The sequence below is a fragment of the Canis lupus genome, chromosome 10 (assembly GCF_011100685.1).
Source record: "Canis lupus familiaris isolate Mischka breed German Shepherd chromosome 10, alternate assembly UU_Cfam_GSD_1.0, whole genome shotgun sequence".
In the NCBI taxonomy this organism is placed as follows: domain Eukaryota; kingdom Metazoa; phylum Chordata; class Mammalia; order Carnivora; family Canidae; genus Canis; species Canis lupus.
In genome coordinates this window covers 69,874,283-69,892,003 of record NC_049231.1, presented here as the reverse complement: position 1 = coordinate 69,892,003, position 17,721 = coordinate 69,874,283, and the positions used below count along the sequence as shown (strand labels likewise).

General features: G+C 66.7%; 1 protein-coding gene across 1 annotated transcript; it reads left to right on the top strand.

The window, feature by feature from the left end:
* The first annotated feature begins 1,228 nt into the window (after positions 1-1,228).
* Positions 1,229-4,408, top strand: ASPRV1 (aspartic peptidase retroviral like 1). Its single transcript, XM_038551592.1, has 2 exons — positions 1,229-1,415; positions 2,880-4,408. The coding sequence occupies exons 1-2, from the start codon at positions 1,229-1,231 to the stop codon at positions 3,836-3,838; spliced, it is 1,146 nt and encodes a 381-aa protein (XP_038407520.1). The 3' UTR covers positions 3,839-4,408.
* The last annotated feature ends 13,313 nt before the right edge of the window (positions 4,409-17,721 follow it).

Genomic DNA, 17,721 nt, shown 5'->3' with positions numbered 1-17,721 from the left:
CCGGCCCGGCCGCCTGAGCGTCGAGCCCGTGACCTCACACGCTGCCCACCCGTGAGGCCTGCCCTGGTGGAAAGCGTGGGCCTCCTGGCTCCCCTCAGCCTTCCTCTGCTGCCCTGATCAGCTCTTGGATCCTGGCGCTCCCCCTACCCAGCTCCCAGGGTGCCCCGATCTGGGGAACGTGGGCTGCGGGCCGGGGGCAGCCCGGAGGGAGCTACAGCGGGTGGCCGGGCACCTCCTGAGCCTCAGCACAGGCACCGGAAGGTGCTCTTTGCCCAAAGCCATCTCCTGGGGACGTGCAGGCCCCCCGCAGAGGCTGCACTGCCCCGAGGGGCCTGCGAGGGCCCCGCCCATCGTGTGCCACGTGGGGAGGAAAGGGCAGAGGGGCCAGGGAGCTGGGGGCGGCACTGGCCGGCGCAGCCCACGGCCCCGAGTCCGCGTGGGGGTGTGGAGGCGGGTGGCCCTGCGTCCTCCCGCTTCGCCGTCATCCCGGGTGAGCACGGCGGGCTGCTTGCGAGCAGCCTCGGGACATGCGGGCGGACTGACGGACACGGACGGCAGGTGCTCCCGCAGCACTAACCGCGGCTCCCTAGTCCTGGCAGGAGGCCGTGGCGCTAGGACGGCAAGTCTGCGGCCCGGGGGTCGCGTGTTCCTGGCGAAGGGCACTGGGGACGGCACCTCTCCGGGTCCCCGCCAGACGCGGTCCTTGGCTCGGGCCCATCCAGCTCTCCCGGCGGCCGTGAGCCCCCGTGTCCGGGCATCCAGGTGGGCCTGTGGGCGCAGGACACCCCGGGCCTCCCGACGACAGCCGCCTGCCTCGAGCCCGCAGACCCAGACGTATGGAGCTGGTTTGGGCAACTGTGAAGGGCGGGGGGGGCGAGAGGGGGGCCTCGGGTCGAGAGAGTGGACAGGAGTGGAGATGTCGGGCACGGGCCTCGCGGCCTGGCCTGCCCCGAGACGGGGGCCACCGGGTGGTGGGGACCTGCCGGCTTTCCAGGGGGAGAGGGTCCTGGGCAGGAACCGGCCCCGTCTGTGCCCTAAATACTCCGCTGGGCCCAGGTTCAAAGCGAGCAGCTGCTTCGAGAACTGACGGACAGATTCCCGAGCGTCTGACGTGGTTCTCCCCGCCGTGGGCGCCCCGGCCCGACCCGCCTGCACCTCCCCGAGCAGACGCCCACGTGCTGTCGCCCGTGTTCACATGCTGTCGCCCGCACTGGCCCGGGATGCGCCGATGGGCTGGAGTGAGCGGGCGCCGCCAGGCCCAGCCAAGTGCCACGGCCACCGTCCAGGACTGTGGCCTCCTCACACTCCCATGTCCGGGGACCAGCTGTGCCTGGTGATGAGCAGCAGGTGCCCAGGCAGCCCTGTGGTCAGCTCCTGGGCCCAGAAGGCTGCGGTGCCTGGCCCGGGGCTTGGGAGTCAGCCCCACAAGTCTGTGTGGGGCTGCGGGTGCCGGGGTGGCAGGAGCGTCTCTGGCAGCAGGTGCACCTTCTTGCAGTCTCGGAGACCCCCTGCTCTTGCCCCCTTCCCTGTGGTTCCCTTTTGCCCTCCTCTGGGCTTCTGGAATGGCACGAGGGCCCCACCTTGGCCCGGAGGCTGCGGCGAGAGGCACTGACCCAGCCGCCTCCCCCCTGCCCGCCTGGCCGGGGTCCCCAGGGAGTCAGTGGCCCGGGGGGTAATGAGTGGTGCGGGAACCGAGGAGAAACAGGCCGGGTCCAGGAGAAGCCGCCCTGAGGCACGAGTGTGCCACCGGCCTGGCCTCTCCCGGCTGCTCCCTCCTGTCTGGGACAGCAGCCAGGCCGGGCCCAGCAGGGACACCTGCGACCCGAGGGTATGGGGGCCGCAGTCACCCGGTGTGGCTAGTGTGAGCCTCACCCTCGGGGTCGCTGCAGGAGACAACTGCGGAGGAGCCTGGCACCGCACACACGGCGACACACGCTCAGCCAGGGGTGGGCACGCCGGCGGGGGGCAGGGGGACGTCTCCGTGGAGCGGGGCATTTGAAGGAGGTCGTGAAGGTGGCCCCCAACAGCCCCAGGCTCTGTGCCCAGGCCCACGGGATGCTCCAGCCCAGCGCTCAGGGAGCTGCCTTCTGGGAACCCATGGGGGGCAGCCCACCTCCGCCCAGAGCCTTCCAGAACCAAGCCACTGGCTTTGCCACCATGGAGGGCATTTCCCCTTCTGAGAACCCAAGGGCGGGAGATGCCCCGGCCCCGGCTGCCCTCCCGAGCGATCAGGGGCGCGGGAGCCGAGGGGGCACAGGGGCGTTGGGAGCACGGGGTCAAGGGCAGGGGCCGGGTGGGGGGATGGAGGGGGCAGGCGAGCAGGGGCAGGGGCAGGGGCGCGGGGGGCGGGGGCGGCTTCCCAGCCCGGGCCGCCCGTCCGCGGCTGTCATCACCCCCGTGTCACCCGCTGTTCTGGGACACGGGCCGGGAGGAGGCTGCGCTGGGCCGAGCGGGCGGGCAGGATGCGGGGGCGGGGCCTGCTGGGGCGGGCGGGCGCCGCGGGGCGGGGCCTCCGGGGCCACGGGGACGAGCGGGGCGGGCTGGGCATCAAAAGGGCCCCGCGGGGGAGCCGCGCCGCAGTCGCTCCGGCCTCCGCCTCGGCCCCACCGCAGCGGCTCCCCGCAGAGGCCCCGACGGCAGCCGCGCTCCGCAGAGGCCCAGGCCCCCCGCGCCTGCACCTGCGCCCTCTGCACCTGCACCTGCACCTGCCCCTGCGCCCTCTGCACCTGCACCTGCACCTGCCCCTGCGCCCTCCGCACCTGCACCTGCCCCCCGCGGCCCCCCGCGCCCCCGCACCTGCACCTGCACCCTCCACACCTGCACCTGCGCCCTCCGCACCTGCACCTGCACCTGCACCTGCGCCCTCTGCACCTGCACCTGCACCTGCGCCCTCCGCACCTGCACCTGCACCTGCCCCCGCGCCCCCCGCACCTGCCCCGCGCCCCGCAGCGTGATTGCGCCCGCACGGCTCTGCGGTCTGCTGTACGCGGCGTGCGTGGCCGCGGCGCTGGCACAGGAGGGCAGCGCGATGGCTGGGACGGGGCCGGGGACGGGGACGGGGACGGGGACGGGGCCGGGGACGGGGACGGGGACGGAGGCCGGGCCCCGGGGGCGCCGCGGGGAGCGCGCCTTCGTCCCGGAGCCCTTCGACGGGGAGGGCGTGGGCGCGCGCGCCTGGCTGCACCGCTTCGAGGCCATCGGTGACCTGAACGGCTGGGACCCCGCGGCCAGGCTGCGGCTCCTGCGGGGGTCCCTGCGGGGACGCGCCCTGCAGACCCTCCGCGCGCTCGGGCCCGAGGCCCAGGCCGACTACGCGGCGGTGAAGGCCGCCCTGCTGCAGGCCTCCGGGGGCCTCCCGCCCCGCGAGATCGTCTTCGCCAACAGCATGGGCAAGGGCTACTACCTCAAGGGCAAGATCGGGAAGGTGCCCGTGAGGTTCCTGGTGGACTCCGGGGCCCAGGTGTCCGTGGTCCACCCCAGCCTGTGGGAGGAGGTCACGGACGGCGACCTGGACACGCTGCGGCCCTTCGAGAACGTGGTCAAAGTGGCCAACGGGGCGGAGATGAAGATCCTGGGCATCTGGGACACGGTGGTGTCCCTGGGGAAGCTGAAGCTGAAGGCAGAGTTCCTGGTGGCCAACGCCAGCGCCGAGGAGGCCATCATCGGCACCGACGTGCTGCAGGACCACAACGCCGTCCTGGACTTCGAGCACCGCACCTGCACCCTGAAGGGGAAGAAGTTCCGCCTGCTGCCCGTCGGAGGGTCCCTGGAGGACGAGTTCGACCTGGAGCTCATAGAGGAGGAGCCGGCGGAGCCCGGGGCAGCTCCCTCCTACTGAGGGGCCCTCTCTGCGCTGCCCCCGAGCCCCCGAGCCCCCGAGGGAAGACACGCGCGGTGGATGGCGGAGGGCCTCCGGAACCACCTGCGCCTTCGCCCCGTCCTCCATCTGCAGGGGCCTTAATCTGTCCCTGGGGTGGGGGGGGCTTCCATCCTAGGAGGCCCCGGTGGGGGAGAACCGGCTGTCCCGGAGGGAGGTTGAGTCCTCGTGGTGGCCAAGCCGCTGTTGGTGGCAATGATTGGAAGGTTCGGTTCCAAGAAGGCCAGAAAGGACTGCCTCCCCCAGAGGACGGGGTGTGTCTTCAGACCCCTGAGCTGTGGCTCCTCCACACCATGCTGTGCCCCGCTGGGCTGCGACCCGGCTGCAGGGTCCTGGCAAGCGAGACCCAGCTCCCGCAGGTGAGGCCCGCAGCTGCCCCGGGTCACGCCCCCTCCCCGTCGGGTCTTCCCACCCACCCACCTACCCGTATGGTGTAGTTTCCTTCTGTTGTTCGCTTTGAAGCTCATTGAACCTTACGCCAATAATTCCTTACTTCAAAAAAACAATAAAGATTGACTCATGGAAAAACTACGTAACGTGTTGATTGGGGATGAATGGAATGGATGTGAGAGGCTGGGTAAAACAGAATGTCAGAGGGAAGGAGGATCCAGGAGCTCCGGGGGCCCCTGGAGATGGAAGGGACTGTATAGTATCTTGGATCTTCTAAGATAGCCTCAAAGAGTTTTACCGATTTCTTCCCTGAGGCCTGTAATCATTTCAAGCTACGGCATTTCTGCACCCAAATTGCCTCTCATACCCCAGAACGAGCCATATGATACTTGTGCGGCGCTGACTGGGGATCGGTGAGTCACGGCCGTTGTAAGCAAGTGGGGAGGGTGCCTGCACCGGGTTCTTGCAGCCCCCCGGGACCGAGGCACACGGGGCCGTGGGCAGCCCAAGGGGGTCTGGAGGGCGAGTGGCCGTGAGGGCTCTGCTGTGGCGAGGACGGCCTCTCCCCGGAGGGCGTGGAGCCTGAGACGGGAGAGCCGGTGGAGCCGGGAGGACCTTCCCAGATCTGGGAGGGGGGTGTTCGCCTTCTCAGGGTCTACCTCATATGTGCCTCCAGGTTCCTGCCTCTCCCCTTGGAACTCGGCAGGCCTGGGAATCTGGAAGCAGCTGGAAGGGATCTGCAGGGAGCCGGAGGGTGCAAAGCTCAGGAGCTTTTGATGGGAGGTGGGAAGGAAGGGATGTCTTCCTTTCATGAGGGGGGGCTGAGCCTCTCCGGGAAGTTTCCACCTGAGCATCTCCAGGGGAGAGAGAACCAGCTGAGCGGGAGCCCGAGACAGGGGTGAGTGTTCGTCCTCGGCAGCCTCTGGGGCCGTGAGGCTGGTCCTCCTGCGCGGCTGCGAGCTCGGGCCCGGCTGTGATGCCCGGGACGCGGCCCAGGCCCGGCCCCCCAGCCCCCCGGTTGGCGCGGCCCAGCGGGCAGGTAGTCGGAATCGGCCTCGGCAGCCGGACCGCTTCTGGGCAGGTGAGGCCCGGGGGGCCGGAGCCCGGAGGACGCAGGAGGTGGGCTCCTTGGGCCTTGCAGGTCCCTGCTCCCGCTCCCGTTGGGCGTTCGGATCCCAAGGAATGTGGCTTCTCCCCCAGGCCGAGCCCTCCCCCGAGGGGACAACCCCGCCCGCACCTCCCTGTGACCTATTTTCCTCCAGGTCCTTGGGATCCGAGGCCCTTGCTGGGCTGTAGGAGGGAGGGGGCGGCGGGAGGCGGCCGGGCCAGAATTCCAGGCCACGCCCGGGCTGTCCCCCGTGTGCGGTCACCGCAGGCTGCAGGGCCGGCCCTCCGTGGGCTGGAGCCGGCGCCGTGGGAGGCGGGAGGGGGGGTTACAGGTGCAGATGCGGGAAGGCGGAGTGGGGCGGCGGGGCGGCGGGGGCAGGTGGACAGCGCCCCGGGAACGGGCACGGGGGCTGCCCTGGAGGCACGGGCAGAGGAGGCTGCGGGCACGCGGCTGCCCGGTGGGGAGTGGGCGTGGGAGCCGTGCGCTCGCTTCGAGCCGTGTGCCAGGAGCGCTCTGCAGGCTCCGGGGTGCCGTGGGGCCGCAGAGGGTGCAGCTCAGAGGGCGCAGCCCTGGCGGGTGCTGTTCACACTCAGAGGGGCAGGGGAGGCACCAGTGTGCGGGGTATCGGGGTCGGGAGGGTCACCTGCGGAGGTCAGCTAGAGTCGGGTCTCCGGGTCCTACTGTGCAGCTGCCCGAGAGCCCGTCTACACCCCAGCTGAATTTTTCACCTCCCAGGGACCCAAAGGGGGATCCCCAGAGCAGCAGAAAAGCAGCATTGGTGTCACCTGGGGCTTGTTAGAAATGCAGACTCTCCACCCCCCCACCCCCCCCCCACCTGGACCTGCACCAGAGCCTCCACTGGGGGAAAACAACCCCAACCACTGACCCGTGGTTCTCCTGCACGGGATGCTTGAAAAGCTCTGGCCAAGAGCCTTCTGATGCCTCCAGTTGCGGGGAAGCTCATGCCCCAAGGTCTCTGATTGTGACCAGCACGCCCTGGATGCTGTTCATTCCCCGGACGTTGCCGGATAATTCCTCGTGCCTTTATCCCACAAACACTTATTTTATTTTTAAGCCTTTGTTTTGAACTAATTTTAGGCTACAGAAAAGTCGCAGGAGCACTACAAAATTTCCATCCATGTTACCTAGTTTCCCCAAATGGCGACTTTTTTTTTTTTTAAAGACTGTATTTAAAAAATAAAATAAAATAAAATAAAATAAAATAAAATAAAATAAAATAAAAAAGATTGTATTTATTTGAGAGCGAGAGCAAGCACGTGTGCCCACCCCCGGGGCCGGGCAGGGGGAGGGGGAAGCGGGCTCCCCGCTGAGCGCAGAGCCCACCGCACCCACCCCGCGGCCCAGAGGTGGGGCCTGGGCAGAAGTCAAGTCGACGGTGAACCGACTGGGCCCCCCAGGCGCCCGGTCACCTCGACCAGCTGCCCTGGCTCCATCTCTCCCGGGGCTTCCTGCGTGCCTGTGAGCTGGGAGTGCCCGCGTGTGTGCGCTCCCCTCGGAAGCCTCCAACGTTCAGATGATCCAACCGGGGAGCTCGCGGGTGCGCGCCCTCCTACCTGGCCTGTCCCCCAGGGCCACCTCGACAGCGAAGGGAACCGTTGTTTTGCACCCGGGGTTCAGTCCCGCCGCGGCCTTCAGTGCCCACGTCTCTTGGCCTCCCCAGCCTGGGCGGCTCCGCCGTCTCCTGGTCTTCTGGCTCTTCTATTTATGAAGAGGCCAGGTCGCCATCCGGGAGCGTGCGACGCCGCTGTCAGGGGACTGATGCTTTCCCGTGAGCGGATCGAGGGTGTGCGTCCCTGGCAGGAGTGGCCAGAGGAGCGGCGACGTGCTCAGCGTGCATCAGGGTGCGGGACACCTGTGGGCCCCTCACTGGGGAGGTTGACCTTCATCAGTCCCCGTGTCCGGTGTCCCCGCTGGGCCAGGCCACGTGTAGCGCGCACTCCGGGCCGGGGCTGCAGGACCACGCAGGTGGCTTACCTGCCGTCGGGGACGCCCCCACAACGCGCACTGACGGCCTCGCCAGCCGGGAATGCCTGATTCTACCCCCCGTGGGTCCCAGCTGGCTCTCGGCTCTGGGCTTTCCCGTCCCTTTTATTATTTATGAATTTAATTTACTTATTTTTAACCAGGCGCCACCCCCGGCCTGGAGCCCAGCGCAGGGCTCGAACCCACAGCCCTGAGATCAAGAGTCAGACACTTCACTGACTGAGCCGCCCAGGCCGCCCCCCCCCCCCCCCCCCCCGTTTGTTATTTGTGTCACGTTAGACTCGGACTCTCCTATTCAGGGACTTATCCTCTGTTAAATCATCGTTCCGACGCTCACGTTGTGGATTGGGCCTTGGGAGCCTCCGCAGACTGGCCTCCGGCCTGGTCGGGCCCTTCCTTGTTTTCTGGCGCGAGACGTCCCGGGTTCGCCTTGCGTCTTCCCTCGGGGTCGGCTCTTCCTCCCGGGAGCCCGGGATCCCCCTGGAGGCGTCGGCTATTCCGAGGCCCGGATCCGGGTGTTGGGTGCGTGGTCGCTTGTGGGGTGTCCTTACGTTACTGAGCTCCCGGCGTGGCCGCACCTAAGGGAAAACCACACGTAGCCCGTGTGCGTCTGTCTCGCTCTACGCGTAGTAAACGTGAGTTCATGGTGATACGTCCAATTCCAACCCACGGCAAAAGGATTTATTCTTTTTTTTTTTTTTTTTGAAGATTTTATTGATTCCTGAGAGACCCAGAGAGAGGCAGAGACCCAGGCGGAGGGAGGAGCAGGCTCCTGCGGGGCCCGATGCGGGACTCGATCCCGGGACCCGGGTCACGGCCTGGGCGGCAGGCGGGCACTGCCCCGTGAGCCCCGGGCGCCCCGGGGGGTTCACTGCGGCGTCCTCCCGTCCTGTGTCTGCGGCTCGTCTCCGGCGACGGCTGCCGCTGCAGGTGCCTGCTCCGCCTGGGCCTGTCCCTGGGGCGTTTCGGCGCTGCCAACGGTGCACCTGTGACGACGGCCACCAGCGACCCAGTGTGAGTCGCCTGCTCGGGGCGGGCGCGGGGCGTGGGTGGCGAGTGAGAACAGATGGGGGGTCAGAGCGCAGTGGTCCCCGGAGGGCCCACGTCTCCAGGACCCCGGTGTTCTCGGAGCCGCTGGGGTCAGGGACGGGAGGGCGCCAGCCTCAGGCCGCGGGGTGACCTGGCCGCCCTCCTGCTCCTGTGCCGCTGGTGGGACGCAGAGGCAGCTGACAGCCCAGCCACCAGACGGTCGTGCCTGGCCCAGTCCCAGCCGAGGTCCACGGGGTGGGGGGCACGTGGCTCGGCGCGCAGGGCGGCCAGGAGGCCACCGAGCAGGCCCCCAGGCCCTTAGGGCGACTTCCTTCCCTTAGGGCAGAGGTGTCCCCGGGGGGTTGACATGCGAGGCGGGCCAGGAACCCCAGGTCCTCGTGGGCCCCACACTGTGTCCCCTCCCCACGGCCGCCCGCACGGGGTCATGGGGTGGGTCCCGAAGGGCCCCTCGAGCACACGTTTTACCCGAACACACGAACACAAGTGGTTGCCGCCCAAGAAGCAGGGGCTGGAGACGGGAGAGCGACGGGCGAGCAAGGACCGGGCGGGCGGGGGCGGCGACCCGGGGGACAGAGGCCGCGTGGGCGCCTCGTGGGACTCCTGAGGGGGCCCCGGAGCCCAGGCCCCAACGGTGGTGGGTTTCCTCCGCTTCGGGATGCGCTCCAGCAGCGGCGCCCAGGGGGCTCCGGTCACGGTCCCGGGGTCCCGGGATCGAGTCCCACGTCGGGCCCCCTGCCCTGGGCCAGCCGCTCCCCGGCCTGTGCGCTCTGCCAAATAGAAACTCTGTGTGTAGAGAAGAAGATGCCCTCGCTAGAAAGTACATTATCAATTCTTGTTAAATTTTAAAGTTGTTTATTTTAATGCGTATCGGAAAAAATACGTGTATCCTCCTCGCAGCTTAGCCTTCGGCGAACGTTTGCAGCCTGTGGTGGGCCTAACGCAGCCAGAGACCCGGACCCTGGGCCAGAGAAGGGCCGGTACCGCGACGGGCCTCGCGTGTAGGCAAGACTTTGGGAAGCGGGGGGCACGTGGCTGGGCCTCCCCTCCCTGCAGTGTGAGCCCCGGAGCTGTGCTCCTGGGCCGCAGGCTTGTGCGTGTCAGGGCCGCGGGAAATGGTTGACCCGTGTTGGGGGGACGGGTGAGGGTCCGCGGCCCGTCCTGGGTGACGTGGGGCCCGCTGGGGAGCAGACGGCATGAGGGGCCCGAGGCTTCTCTGGGGGCGTTCACGTGGATCCCGGGTGCACGGCCGGCCTTTGTGGACTTGGGGTGCTCAGCCTCAGGTGCGTGGGCTCCGTGGAGCTGCGGGGGCCTTTATGGTTATGAGAGCCGCACCTGCAGGATCTGGGGCGCCCAGAGGGAGTGAGATGGCCTGTGGGGTGAGATGGCCTGTGGGGTGGCCAGGGATGGGGGGCAGCAGGGCCTCCAGGCTGGGGATGGGCTGGCCTTCTCGGGGAGCCCTTCCTGGGAGCCCCTTCCTGGGAGCCCTTCTCGGGGAGCCCTTCCCGGGAGCCCTTCCCCAGAGCCCTTCCCAGGAGCCCTCCCATGATGTCCTGAACCCGTCCAGGGTGAGCCCCGGGGCAGCCTGGGGGTGCCTGTTCTCGCCACCCGCTGCCACCTGTCCCCCCCCCCCCCCAACTGGCTGCGGTGCTGGGACCAGTGCTCCTCCCTGGGCTTAGGCAGGTACCCAGGGGAGGCGGGAGCACTGCATTGCGGGCAGCGCCAACCCCGGGGCTACCTGCGGCCCTGAAACCAGGCGTCGGGGGGACGCATCTGGAGCCAAGGCCCATCATGTCCCCTGTCCCTCCGGGATGCGCATCCAGCTCCATGTGGCCGGCACAGCGGGGATGGCTGGGGAGGGCTGCCACGGGGGCAGGACGGGCGGGAAGCAGCCCCCCCCCAGGGGCACAGCTGACAGGTCTGAAGACACAGGTTTGGGGGAGGGGAGAGGGGGGAGAGCTATGTCCCCCGCAGGGTGGCCGAGGGGGTGTGTAGAGGCCAGGGGTGTGGCCGGGGTCCCCCAGCCCGGGGCGCCCCGACGTGGGCAGAGCAGGTTCAAGGCTGAGGCGCCGCCTGGGGTAGCTCGCACTTTGCTGACCTGGTAAATTTCTAAGTCCTACAAAACCCCTGGAATGTAGGTTTTATCTCCATTTAACAGATGGGAAAACTGACGTCGGGGGACTGGTTGGCTGGACGTGGCCCATCCGGCGAGTGGCGAGTGCTGGAGCCTCAGGCGCCTCGCTTCCGAGGGTCGGGTCGGGTCGGGTCGGGTCGGCCACACAGGATGTGGGAAAAACGAACTTGTCTTCCTGCGTCCTGGACAGCCGGGCAGGGCCCAGGGCGCCAACGCGGCGGCGGAGCTGAGCCGTCGGACCAACGGGCTCCGTCAACGGCACAGCACGCGCAGTGCTCCTAAGACTTTGCAACATGTTCACTGTGGTTGGACACATTTTTACCAAGTTACAAAAATTAAGAATTTATAAAGATCACCAAACAGGGCGGCCCCAGGGGCGCAGCGCCGCCTCAGCAGCGGGCCGTGACCCTGGGGGCCCGGGATCGAGTCCCGCCTCGGGCTCTGCCTGGGTCTCTGCCTCTCTCGCTCTCTCTCTCCGTGTCTCATGAATGAATAAATAAAATTAAAAAAAAAAAAAGAATTTATAAAGATCACCAGGCAAGCAGCAGAGACATAACGGCCGAGAATAACCTTGAGAGGAAGGACCCCCCCCTACCGCCCCCGAATTCCAGATCCCTTTGTTACTTGATTGCTCCGTTAATTTTCCATCGTTTACATCCCTTTTGGTAATTTTGGTTGTTGTCTTTACAAAAGCAGCGAGGGCTCATTATAGGAAGGCCAGGAAATTGGGTCGATCTAAGGAGATGGAAGGAAATTTCCCGACGAACCCTCCACCCCTTAGGTCAAGCACGCATGGGGCGCGGGACTTGCCTCCGACGTTCGAGCGGGGGATCCTCCTGCACCCTCTCTTTGCCTCCCTCATGCTTGTCGTTCCTGTCTCCGTTTTTAGCAAAAAACAGGCTCACGCGGCCCGTCCTCCGTGTGAACGTCCATACTCCGTGGACCTAATCACCTATTTTGGGCGCGGATCGTTGGCGACATGTCGCTGTGACAAGACGGGGGACGAGGAGCGAAGGGCGGCCACCCGCGGCGGCTCACACGGCCCGACGCCGGAGGCCGGACACCAGCGTGGGCAGGGGCTCCCGTGGACGTGCCACCCTCTGCGGTGGCAAACGGGGGCCCGCGCGTGGAGGTGCGCCCCGCGGGGCAGGGGCGGGGGGACGGTGGCGGGCGGGCTGCGATGCTGCGGGGCCCGGTGTCGGCCGCCTCGTCACTGCCACCGGGCCGGGTCCGTGTGCGCGTTGGCTTGGCAGCAAGTCGCTGAGCAGGACGCTTAGCTTCCCCGTATCCGGGGCCTGGGCATCTCGCAAGACATTTTTTTTTTAAATGAACAGAATGACGGAGGGCGGTGGAGACGCGCCAGAGCCGCTCCGAGGGGCCCTGGAGGCACAGGGGCTGCGTCCCTCCCCCGCGGCATCGGGTGACAGACACTCGGGTGTGAGGCCTGCCTGTCCCCGGGCGGCCCCAGAGCCCCGCGTCCCCACCGCCAGCCGCCGGTCCCCGCTCTGGCCCGCACCCCACTCGCTGTGTGACCGCGGCCGCCCCGGGCACGTGGTGTGGGACGTCGTCATCCGCAGTGGCCTGGCCGGGGACAGTGCCCCACTCGGGGGCCCGATGAGGGCGGACGGTCCGTGGCAGGAAGGCAGTGGGCACGAGCGGGACGCGGCGGGACATGCGGGGCTGTGTGGCCCTTTCCTGAGGTGACCGGGTGACGCGTGTGCTTCGCCGGAGCGAGGGACGCGGGCCACGGACGGGCCGGGGCGTCGGCGGCAGGGGAGCGAGTGCAAAGGCCCTGGTGTCCGCGGAAGCGCCCTGGGGTGTGTGGGTAGGACCTGGCGGGGGGGGGGGCCCAGGCCCGGTGGGGGGACCAGCCACTGAGGGCACTGCTGACCGCCGAGAGCTGGGGCGCCTGGCGGCCTCGGGTCGTGATGTCAGGGGTCGTGGGGCTGCGCAGGGCGTGGAGCCTGCTGACGATTGTCCCCTCCTCCCGTACACAGGAGGGCAGCGCAGTCCTGGGGGACCAGCTCCTGCGCCCCGGGGCTCCCCTCCGGGTGCCCCTGCCCCCGGGACCTGCGGCTGGGCGCCCCTTCCTCCCCCGCGGCCTCGGCGGCCCTTCCGGGGACCACTGTCCGCAGCCGGGCCTGCGCTCGTCTCCGAAGACGCCCCGTGGCCGAGAGGCGCCCGCCGTCGGGAAGTTTTGGGTCCTGATTCTGTTGGGCACCCCGGGTGCCGCCCCCACCCCGGGTCACCCGCCCTCCGGCCCGAGTGTCGCCGTCCTGTGGAATGGCACAGGGTCGGGGACGGCGCCCCTCGCGGCGCTGGTGCGCAGCCTGCATGTGCTCCTGGAATCTCCCGGGACCGCGGGGCCGGTGTCCCCACTCAAGCCGGCGGGTGATTCTTCCCCACGACCGAGCAGAGCGCAGGACAGTATCCTCCTGGCGTGCGCCCGGCGGACCTCGAGTTGGGGAGACAGGCCGGGGCTGCTCCTGTGTCAGGCAGGTGGCACCGACCCAGGCCATGGCCCGGCCACTGCGGACACCGTGACGGAGCCCCGATCCCCCGACCTGGGGCCCCTCTCAGCCCCCAGGCAGCTCCTGCTCTTCGATGGCGAGTTTATTTCCCCTCAACGAAAGCCCACGCTCACCTCCCGTGTCCAAGCTCTCGACCCCGTGACCTCACCCTTGCCGAGCCACCCTCACCGCCCTGTGCACGCCGAACAAAGAGCCGGAGCGGTTTTATTATTATTATTTATTTCTGAATTTTTTTATCATTCGCAGGCAGTGCTCTTGGACAGCTGTGCCCTGTTCTCTACAAAACTGCATCTGAAACGACTTCTAAAATTACGTATATTAACATACAAGAAATTTTTAAAAAATATCAAGGTTGGGGGAAGACTAGGGGGCGTCGTAAATACGCATGTACAGATCACGGGGTCTCGGGTGACTGCTGGAGGTGAGGGGTGAGCTGGGTCGGAGCCTCCTGGCAGCCTAAGCAATAAGGGAAAGGTGACGCATTAAGCGACTCACTTTTTCCCGAGGAAACACCCACCCCTTCGGGGACAGCAACGGGATCCTGCTCCGAGTGACGCGTGGCTTCGCCGCCACCGACGGCCCTGAACGTGGTGAGGACGCGGCGCGTCAGCGAGTCCTCCCCGTTGGGGCCTGGGCTGTGTCACCCCGTGCGGGCCCTGCTGTCCCACAGCTGCGCAGCCGAAGTCCTTAGCCGCGGAGTGGCAGGTGGTTGTCACGGCGGCCGTGCTCGCCACGGGGTAAGCGCTGGACACGCGTCCTCGGCCCCGCGGCTGTGGCTCCAGAAGAGCCCTCGGAGCCGTCCCAGCGCCGCCTTGCAAGGGCCTCGCCCGCCTCCCCCGGGTTCCCTCGCGGGCCCCTGTGTGGCCTGCCAGGGCTGCCACCCGCCCTCCTGGCGGCCCAGAGTGCGTCCCCTTCCCTCAGATCACGAGGTCCCCACGGTCCCTGCCCGCGGGGCGCTGCCCGGGGTGCCACCTGCCCTCCAGGTGGCCACAGGGTGTCCCCCGTCGGGGTCCTGGTGACGCGCAGGTGGGCCGGCAGGGCCGGGGGTGAGGGGAGCGTGCCCGTGAACAGCCCAGAGGACGCGGTGCAGAGGGGGCGTCCTCCCCGCGGCCACGCTGCCCCCGGCTGGGCTGTCGTCCCAGGCCGTGTCCCACCAGGCGGGGAGCAGGACGGCGCTGGCCGCCTCTGCGCTCTCGCGTGTCTGGGCTTCTGCCCCATGGCCTGACCTGAGGCCCCACGGGGCGCACGTGGGGCACAGGCCGGTGCCAGGGACTGTGGGCTCGCAGCCGCCCACCCGTGACCGTGTCACCCGGGCTGAAGCACCGTCAGGAGGAGTCACAGGCGTCCTGCTGCCCGAGGCTCCCGTCAGGCCTGACTCGGGGCCCTGCCCGCTGCCTGTGCCTGGGGCCTGCCCTCCCGTTCCAGAGGCAGGGTCGGCAATCACACATGTCGGGGCCACAAGGACCCTGCGTCGGGGAGAAAGCGGGGGGGGGGGGGGCGGCTACTCTTCCCACAGAGAAGCACCAGGAAGGTCCCCTTGCATGATCCCTGCTGGCTGCACATCATCACGGATGACCGCCAGGGCCCCATGGGTGACCTCCTGTGCCCCACGGGTGACCTCCAGGACCCCACAGGTGACCCCTGGAGTCCCACAGATGACCTCCAGGGCCCCATGGATGGATGAGCTCCAGGGCCTTACAGATGATCCCTGGAGTCCCACAGGTGACCTCCAGGGCCCCATGGACGACCTCCAGGGCCTTACAGATACCACCAGGGCCTTACAGATGACCTCCAGGGCCTCACGGGTGACCTCCAGAGCCCCATGGATGACTTCTAGGGCCCCACAGATGCCCTCCAGGGCCCCGCAGGTGCCCTCCAGGGCCCCATGACAGCCCCTCAGGATGGGGGTGGTTTAGAAGGCTCCTCCCAGAGGCCTGCTGGGCGGGCAGTGAGGCCAGAGCCGATGGTGACCCGAGGCAGTGGCGTCAGGGCGCTGAGCTGTGTCCGCGCTGCCCCCCCCACCCCGCTCTCCGCAGGGCCTGGCTCAGAGGTGACTCCTGTCCTCTCGATGGCACGCGTCCTGCAGTCTGTTGTCCTCCCCGTGTGTCCCCGGCCTGCAGGCCGCTCCCCGCCCGTGGGGCTGCCCCGTTCCCTCCTCGTGGAGGCCTGACCCCTCGTGCCCATGGGGGCCTCCTCCTCTCGTGGGCCAGCCCCGCTCGACCCCACAACCGACTGCGTGGCGTTAAACTGCGACCGACCGCGCCTCTGTCCTTTGCAGCGGAGCGTGGGCTGGGGGCCGGGGCGCGGGGGCAGGTGCGGGCGGCGCTTCTGGTGGACACGCGAGCTCCAGCCGAGCCGGGAGCCCACAGCTTCCGGCCGGGGAGTTCTTCACGGAATTAAAACGTCTGGCTGGTCACCGCTCAGCTTTGTGAGTAAAAACCACGACAACGGTGCAAAACATCAGGAAGACCAAAATTTCTTTAATAACGAAGTGACTTATTTGTTAATAGGGGACAACACAGAGGATCTCACGTCCACAGCCGAGAGTCCCTACGGCACGTAGTGGTTCTAAAACCGCCCGTGCTACGTGTCGTACGAAGCGCATCGTCCAGACCCCGACACACACTCACGCCCGCCTCGTATTTACACGAGGAGGCAGAACGAGAAGCCGCGCTCCCCGGCCTGTGTGCCCGTCGCAGGGCCCCAGCCCCCCCCCCCCCCCCCCCCCCCCCCCGCAGCACTTCTAGCCACAAGGGGGAAGGCGACTGGTTCTCAGGCCAAAGCTAAAAGGAAGCCTGCCCCAGGGCCCACCGCCCACGGGGTACGGGGCACAGGTGAGAATCCGGGTGAGGCCCAGCATCGGGTGCCTCGCCAATCCTCACTGGAGGATTCTGAGCGAAGACAACGACGCTCCATCGCTTCAGCCCCCAGTGCCGACCCTAGCAGCGCCAGGTGGTTACTCCTTCAGGAGAATCCCAGAAAGTCATCCATGGGATAGACATTAATGAAGAAGTCACGATAAATCACGTATCGCGCGCACACACGCACCCCCCCATCCCCAGGGATCTCTGAAGACAAAACATCCCACAGTCCCAGAGATCTGAGAAAAACCACCCCCCGTGAAGGGGTCTGTGGCTCGTCTTCTCCCAGAAAGGGTTTACGCCCCGGGAGCCAGCGAGCCGAGCACCCTGCACCCGAGAGTTAGACGCGGAGAAAAAGCAGCCAGGGTGACCTGCAGGAAATCGCTCTGCAGCGTTGACTTCCTGGGGTTCAACACACAGGGCAGGTCACGGAGGAAGGCAGGGGAGCTTAGGGACCAGAAGGAGAGAGGCAGGGTCAGGAGCAGGAGACCATGGGGCCGTGTTCCGCCCGGCAGTAGGGCAGAGACCCCGAGACGACGACGACGTGCATCTCTGTACTCCCCCCAGACAAGCCTTCTCTTTAGAGGATGGGGCAGAGGCGAGGAGGAAGGGGCCCGTCACACCCCCAGCGGCCCCAGGACCCGCCACAGTTATTTTGAGCATCAGCATCCTCACCATCCTCTCCCCCGCCCCCACGCCCCCACGCCCCCACGCCCCCAGGATTTGCTCTTGGCCACTTCAGGGACGGACCAGAGAGGCCCACGGGAAACCCAGGTAAGGACCCTTTGTGGCTTTTGGGAAAAAAGTAGAGGTTTAGGGAGACTAAGGAGGATGCTTCCCTTCAAGAACAAACCCGCTCCAGCGGCCGCCCCACGGCCTCCTGCAGTGCTCAGCTTTGAGGCAGCCCTGAGCAGAGTCTGGGGTTGAACAGGAGACTCGAGGTCCTGCTCAAGCGAGTGATTTAGAGGACAGCAGGCTAGCGGCGGGTCTGTGACGGGGACAGGAGCCAGCGGTCACTAGCAGCTCCTTGATCTCAGGATCTTCGCTTAGCAGGAACCCCCCGCGTGGCCCCTGCGTGCCCCGCCCGCCTTTCTGAGCCCTCAGGCGGGGCGAGCTGGCCCTGCTGCGATGGTCACGGGTGGATGTTCTCACTGCGTGGAAGTGGCCTACGGACTTCTCCATCCGCATCGCAGTGGAATCAGTGAGTATAGATTTGTTTCGTAAAATCAATTTTACACAAAAATCTGCACGTGCCTATGTCTACACACACCTCTGGGCACGTACAATTGTCAAAGTCTTAAAGGCTGGGGTTTCTGTCTTTGCCCGTCGCCCCTCCCCCCCCACGACAACCCTCACAGAAAGGTTTTTCATTTTGCTTAAAAAACCCAAAACAACCAAAAAGACTTTATAGCTCTGAGCAGTCACGCTGGTGGGTCAGTGCACAAGGGGACAGGCCGGCGCCGCGTGGGGACGGGGAGCAGCTGCCACCGGCTGTTTGCCGGTCCTGAAGGTCACAGTTTTGGTCCGAGAGAGGCCTAGCTGGCGCGTCGATTCGGTCCACCTCGCGCTTTGAAAACTAAGGTCTGGGCCTGGTGTCGGTTTATCACACGTGCATTAAAAAATCTATCAAGTCGCACATTTATATATGCAATCAAATTGAAAAGGACCAGACGAACAGTGCAAAGGTCAAATAATTACCGTTTTATATCGGGACAGTACATTTCATATTTCAACCAAAAGACAAAAATGCAGTTTAACTTAAACACAGA